General features: G+C 34.4%; 1 protein-coding gene across 2 annotated transcripts in view; it reads left to right on the top strand.

Moving 5' to 3' along the window:
- The first annotated feature begins 2,199 nt into the window (after positions 1-2,199).
- Positions 2,200-7,873, top strand: part of LOC101741546 (G protein-coupled receptor kinase 1) — a 45,506-nt gene continuing 39,832 nt past the window's right edge. Inside the window, exon 1 of one of the 2 annotated variants that reach the window (XM_038012359.2) lies at positions 2,200-2,765. In XM_038012359.2, the coding sequence (XP_037868287.1) occupies positions 2,653-2,765 (113 nt within the window). In that variant the 5' untranslated portion in view covers positions 2,200-2,652. The remainder of the gene's footprint in view (positions 2,766-7,873) is intronic. The other variant, XM_012695511.4, reaches the window with a different exon arrangement.

Below are 7,873 nucleotides of genomic sequence, written 5' to 3'. Positions count from 1 at the left end.
ATGGTAATGACAGTTGACAATGTTAAAATGCGAAATAACATGAACTTAGCCACATTTCAGTTCCATTTTTACAACTGGAATGGCGAAGGTAACAAACCATACAAGCAAATTTGCATATTCTGTTTTATGAAAAATGTAATATGAACCAAAATGAAATGAAGTTGATCAATTTGAGAAATTAATTATTTGGGATAAAATGAAACGAAACAATATGAAATGCGATAAAATATAGTCCCAGTAAAATGATGGTTATTTTCTTTTCTTATAGACTTTTTCAGTGCACTTTTTGGAAGATCTCGAGAAGCTACGTCCACTGGCTTTGTTTCATTTTTTCACATTTAATACCGGTTAATAAGTCACCATTATAACTCACATCTAATATCACATTTATGCCTGAACACTAAATTAACAAAATAACAAACCACAAAACTTCGCTCCTTGCGTTTCCGCCAATAAGTCTCAGTTCATATAATATTTTTTGAAATTTGGTGAAACTGGTGCTAATTTCAAAATTCAAGGCAATTGGAATCAATTTGGGTTTAATTTGTAAAATTGAAACACGGAACAAAACTCATATATTGTTTATCAAAATAAAATGAAAATTTTAAATACTTTCTCATCACGGTATGTATTTATCGAGACATCAATAACTTTTTGGGAGAACTGTTTTTTTATGATATTTTCCGAATTTCATGAGGACGACGAAATCTTCATCTTTGACGAAAACGCCGCAGAAAACATTTTTATCTGGATTTTCGGCCTGTTAGAGAACTTATGGCAGTCGTGAAGGTGGAAGTCGTCGTGGCCTCTGGGATAAGACGTCCGGTGCATTCGTGTTGAGCGATGCACCGGGTTCGAATCCCAGGCGGGTACCAATTTTTCTAATGAATTACGTACTCAACAAATGTTCACGATTGACTTTCACGGTGAAGGAATTACATCAATCTATCTTCTATCTATCTTTAAATATAAAAATGAATTGCTGTTCGTTAGTCTCGCTAAAACTCGAGAACGGCTTGAGTCTTGACCGATTTGGTTAATTTTGGTCTTGAATGATTTGTGGAAGTCCAGAAAAGGTTTAAAAGGTCAGTTATATATGAAAATGCTCGGAATTAAATAAAAATAACAATTTTGTTTATTCCTTTGATGTGTCCCCCGTCGGACGGATTCGTTTTGTTTGTTTTAAGTTTATTTTATACAAAAGTCTGTTATTTATCGGTTGAGGCACTACGAAGTCTGCCGGGTCAGCTAGTCGTGTAATAAAAATGAAACCTGCAAAATTATAATTTGCGAAATTGCTGGAGGTAGGACCTCTTATGAGGAAGTTCCACCACCCTGCCTATTTCTGCCATGAAGCAGTAATGCGTTTCGGTTTGAAGGGTGGGGCAGCCTTTAGTAACTATACTGAGATCTTAGAACTTATATCTCAAGGTGGGTGTCGCATTTACGTTGTAGATGTCCATGGGCCTCAGTAACTACTTAACACCAGGTGGGTTGTGAGCTCGTCCACCCATCTAAGCAATAAAAAAAGGCATTAGCAAATTCTGCAAAATTATAATTTGCGAAATTGCTGGAGGTAGGACCTCTTATGAGGAAGTACCACCACCCTGCCTATTTCTGCCATGAAGCAGTAATGCGTTTCGGTTTGAAGGGTGGGGCAGCCTTTAGTAACTATACCGAGATCTTAGAACTTATATCTCAAGGTGGGTGTCGCATTTACGTTGTAGATGTCCATGGGCCTCAGTAACTACTTAACACCAGGTGGGTTGTGAGCTCGTCCACCCATCTAAGCAATAAAAAAAGGCATTAGCAAATTAAGTTATTGAAAAATTAAGCAAATTTCTTTGCGGATTTCATTTTTATTACATGTTGTCAGTCCTTCATCATAGAAGTTGAGCATAGCGACATGCTCACATCTCACATCTCATTCTCATTCATCATTATAAGTTTTGATTAAATATTAAAATGTTATGGTTAAGCATTATTTGTGAAAAAATTTGGGGTCAAATGTTTTTTATACGTTTCGGTGGCGTTTCTTTTTTCTTGTTATTTGCTAGCTACACCTGTTATGTTAGCATGTGGCGACTGGCACCTGGTCCTTGAAATATCATTAATTGTTTGTACATGATTGTGGTTTGCGGCAAATGTACATAAGTACAGGCATTCTGTGTGTTACGGTGACATGACAATTAAATAATTCATTGTGACATCAGACAGATGACTGTTGTTGACTCTCTAGTCTTTGTCAGTCTGTTTGTAGTCTGTGTCATTCTGTGTGATCCGAGACGTGTGTGAGTCTAGATCCAAATGACGGGTTGAAATGAATTTCATTTTCTGGAATTATAAACTTGTTTTCAACGTCGAATTACTATTTTAAGTGCTTAACATCACAAAAAAATTATTTTAATTCGACTAAAAAGTTGAAATATCTGTTTTTATTTACTTATATGTTATTAAAAATAGTTTTTACGATTGAAAATGTTCAGCATGTGTCACCATTCATCAACATATTCTGTGAAACGGTGAACAGTCGTCATGTGAAGAAGGTTATGACTATCTGGTGGAAGTTGAAATAATTTATTCTGTGAACGTGTTGTGAAACAGTGCTGTTCCTCTTTTCTGGTGGAGGAGGTAAATAAATCCTGTCTCAAAATGGCGGACCTCGAGGCTGTGCTGGCAGACGTGAGCTACTTGATGGCTATGGAGAAATCGAAATGCACTCCTGCAGCACGAGCTAGCAAAAAAATCGTTCTTCCAGATCCAAGGTAAAGTAATGTCTTACATCATGTAGTGTCAGTTAGAGAAACATAAAATAACTTGTTTACAAAATTAATTCTAAATAATTCTTGTTGATGAAATTATAGTTCACTTTGAAACAATATCATCATTAATTTTTCACAGATGAAAAATAATTTTCTCCTTATTTTGATTTTGTTTTATGAGATTTATTTTCAGTTTAATGATAAGAATATACCAATAAAAATTCGTGGGTCAATATCATTTAAATAAAAAATCATTAAGGTAATTTAAGGGAGTTATGGTATCAAAAGTAGAGTTTACTTTGTTAACTAGTCATACATGTTACCAATACAACCAGAGTACAAAAATACACTACCTAAATCAAGGGCATAAAATTCAAAGCAAAACACATACAGATAAAGGTTAAGGTTGTTTTAATACTCTTTTGTTGTTTTTTCATTCTAAATATGAGCTGTTTTCAGATCATGAATTGGTTGCCAAATTAATCCATAATGAGGTTTCTCATTTAACAAACTGTATGTAAATTGTAAATACTAGATCAAATTGCTTTAAGTTCTTTCTCATAGTTCAGTCATCTAAAAAGGCAGTCAATACGTTTTCCTACTTTTATTCCTTTTCATTTTGAGAAGTAAATAATTTGAAAGATAGAAAAATATAAATATGAAACTGAAAAATATTTTATTATTTAAATTGTCTTTACTCATTAAAGGAGTTTTATTTATGTGTGGTCAAGGCTTTTGAATTATTTCACATTGATGATATTAACTTTCCGAATATTTGCATAATGGTAAAAAATGTTTCTTTTCAATACTTGTGGAGTGGAGGTTTTTAACAATTGGCTTTACCTTAAATTCCATGTTCATAACACAAGTAATTCTAGAATATTTTTTATAACTATTTTGAACTACGTACCAGACCATTTCTACCTCAGAATTAATTCAATGATGGTGATCATAAAATAACTGCAACAATAGTAATAGAGTTCGGCAGACAAGTTTGGCTTGATTTATTTTACCATTCTGTTTATTTTTTTATTTGCATTGAAAGCAGATGAACCCATAATCACAGTAAGTGGTTATCATTGCTGCTGATTAGCTACCCCGATACCCATGTATCCTCTAGTGATGTAGTAGTACTCTTTCAGACTGATGGTAATGTAGTTGACCTTGATAGTTAATGCTGTGTGAATTAGTTATTAATTTAAAAGCTGTAACAATACACTCAAAACATACATTTTAATTGTAACAAGGCATCAAGCCTTTGCACATCCTTTTTATATAAAACATACATTATTAAACAATCACTGATTCTATACTGTAATCAGCGTGTCATAAATAGATAAGGCGGAAATCAAAACAACATGTTCTTTATCTTTAGTGCATTCTATTAAACTTAATTTAATGCAATGGCAATATTTAAATATTTTATTCTTATAAAGAAAAACTTGAACTTTGAAGCAAACTTTCTAGGTAAAATTTTTAATGGAGTATGAATCAACTTTCCCCAAAGTGAACTACTACAACTATTTTCTCACCATCCATCTGTAGTGTTGACTTCTACCCTTTGATTCTTTTCCTGTGTAAAGGGTGTATGGCATGTTTCGAGTTTTGAATGTTTAAATACAATTCTGCTCAAAATAAAACATAATTTTCATCTGAAGGATAAAATATATTGTAAAACATGGATTTTATCTAATGTCCTTGAGACAATGTGTACATGCTATTCACAGTTTGGAGTCCAATCTATTCTGATATCCATTGTTTCTTAGCAATACAATCATCTTTAGCAATACACAAAAACAATACATTTCAGTGTTATAATGTGTAGTGAACTTGTTTACCAAATAGATATGGACAGTTAAAAACAAACAAAATAGGTATCTGCCTAAAGTTACTACAATTGCCATTTACTGTAAGTTTAATAATAAGCCTCAGTTCGCAAATTATGGAAAACATCTGTCAAGGCTTTAATAAACAAGAATTTTCACATGACAATGACTGCTCTGCCAAGAGCAACCGACTATGATGTGATGAAGATGTATATTTAGTTTACATATTAATAATCTAATTATTATGAAGTTTCTATTATAGTAAATAGCAATCCTCATAAAGTTTGGATAATTTAGAATTAGTATGGCTGAATCTGGCTGATAACAGCACCTGCCAGTTCTGTATGGAGGATATGCTGCATCATATTTTTTGTGAATGTAACGGTAAGGACAAGATTGAACATTTTGGGCAACAGTCGCGCTGACCAAGATGTCTGTAGGCTCTTATCTTCAAACATAGGTTTCATGGAAGTGATGATGGAGGTGAGATGTATCTGATAGTAGACAAAAGATCTCAAGCTGAGGAAATTATTTGGCCAGCCCCTAAAGCGCAAGATAAGATAAGATTAACAGGTATTAAGTGATTAAATGAAACATGAGTTTGATGTCTCAATTGCATCCATTATAATAGCGGCATTCTGTCTGTCTGTCTGTCTCCAAATCAAAATAATGACGTGTTGACGACAAAATTACCCTCTTTCCACTAATAATTACGTAAACTAACAAATATGGTGCATTTCATTTTCATAACCCAACTAAATTCCAATTGCGTATCGTTGATGTCTTTTGTGAATATTTTGCGTGATTAATCAGAAAAATTGGAATTAACTCTGGGAGTTAAACCCCCTTCCGAAACGCTTCATGAAAGAAAGAAATTTCCCAAAAAAAAAAAATCGTTCAATCACGCGATAGTTGATAAGACTCATGAAACCGTGGGAAGTCACATTTAACCGTATCAAATACCGCCTATACCCTACTTGTGATGTAACATATCAAAATCATTATCATCTAATATGGGAATTGTAACAAAAATATTCTACACCTAAGATGTATCGATCTAAACAGCTCCTTTAGCAGTTGAAATTTACAGATCTAAACACGAAGGGATCTAATATTATTCCGTAAACTCTGAGAGTCACAATGATCCGACACACGAGAATTAACCTTCAACAGAAAACACATACGTTCGTGTTTACAATTTTAAGATATTAAAATTAACGTAAAAGCGATTGTACTCTATTTATAGCAGACGGGCATTTTTTTACTGGCGAGGATGTCCAGACTATTTCATAGCACACATTATGTTAAATGTTTACTAAAGCCCAGATACCGAAATGTGAATGCCGTTGTTTACCTCCAGAAATGAAATGATCTGAATTTAATTGGTACTTTTCTATTGCGACCCTATAAACAGAAAGACGTGATTATTTCAGGTAAAAAATTGGCAAGACGGGTTCCGTGAAAACATGCTACTGGTAATCAATATAAGATTATCTATTTATTAGTAAAGCTATTGCTTTTGAGCCAGAGGCCTTTAACGATTCAGTAGGATGAGTGGGCGATTTCTAAAGGGCCGAGCGCTTCTAAAGACGGCAAAGAGCTCGCTCCCGAATACATCACCGAATCGCTGTTACAACTCTTGGACTGATGCTATGAGAGGATACTGTAGTTTAATAAACTTGACTGAACGCGCAGACTATTTATTACCTTCTACGGTTTTCGCGATTCACACCTAGATACACCCTCAGATACAGCCCACTGAGTTTTTCGCCGGATCTTCTCAGCGTTTCCGATCCGGTGGAAGATTCTGCGAAGCACCACTCTTGCTAGGGCTAATATTAGCAAATTCATCAGGTTGAGCTCCTTGAGCTCACCTACTCGTTCGCTGAATCTAATATGACCTCGAGAGGTCAGTAGAATAGGTAGGAAAAAGAGATTAAGGTTCTGTTATTATTACTAGTCTATACTAGTCAATATTATTTAATCAATTATTTAATAATTATTAATATTTCAATATTGCGCCAATGCACGAATCAGTCGTTACCGCGGTTGTAGTCGATGGAGGGCTGGTGGTGGTAGTTGCGCTAAAGGTGCGTAACCTCGAAAATTTTCTTTGAAAAAATCTACTATACAACGTTCTTAGAACGCATGTAGGTAGCTTTTTGCGAATGAAATGGCACGCTACGTAAAGGAAATGAAAGTCACAGAACTTGCTGTGTTAATGAAAGGAACACTTGGCAGTCCAGGCAGCGGTAGAACTGAAGTCGGTCTGAACACGATTGTTTGGATGCAATTAAGTGGCCACTGGACAAAGGTGATCACAGTACGGGTGGGTTTTTCACTCACAAAGAGGCAAACTTTCTTAGAACAGGTGGCTCTTGGAACAGGTGATGTTGGAAGTCAACAGGGAAAACTTGAATTAACGATTACTCGTATTGTGACTGCTAATATCATGTTTACTCCCTGTCATACTCAAAATAACATATACTTATAATTAAAAAATAGCTGCCCGAACCGACTACGGAGACGTGCAGCGAGCGATAAAAAGTTATCGATTTACATAATAATCATAGATATTTATTTTATTTAAAATTATATGAAATAATACAGAACAGTGTATGTTGCATGCTTGATGTTTCCCGTCACTACTACAGCGGTATTCTAAGAACGAAGTATTCGTCATTCGTTCCATCACCTTTGACGGAACAATAAAAACGAGGGTTTTCACAACGACCAGCTCAACGAAGCTGTGATTAAGGTCCTTTATTTTCTTATTCCTTTTGTAGCGAAAGCCGTTTATAAGAATGAGTTTTGTCTTGAAGTAAAATGCTTCATTTCTTTTTATTAGCTCCTGAAGGAAAACGAACTCATTTAATGGTAAGTCGTTACTGTTCCATGTACACACTGATAACACCTATGTGTCCTTCACTATTTTGATTTTCGTATTATTGTAACATTAGTTGTGTATTGTGTCATTAATGTAGGATAGATCATCACAGTCATTACGAACCGCAAATAAAAAGTATGTCGTGTTTTTATAGCTTCAATAAACGATTAATCTGAAGTTGATAGTGGTTAGCGTAGTTCAAACCATCATAACCATATAATATGTATCATCCTTTTTTGGACTATCATCCTTTTTAGGTTTTACACAGCAATGGTGTAAGACTTAAACTCTTTCAGAATCTCGAAATCTTTTTAACAAATTGAATTGATTAAAGGTGGAGCTTCGGATGTTTTCGGTTGTAATTAATCTACACTAATCTTATAAATGTGAAAGTGTGT

The sequence above is a fragment of the Bombyx mori genome, chromosome 8 (assembly GCF_030269925.1).
Source record: "Bombyx mori chromosome 8, ASM3026992v2".
NCBI classification, from domain to species: Eukaryota; Metazoa; Arthropoda; class Insecta; order Lepidoptera; family Bombycidae; genus Bombyx; species Bombyx mori.
This window is presented reverse-complemented; position numbering and strand designations above follow the sequence as displayed.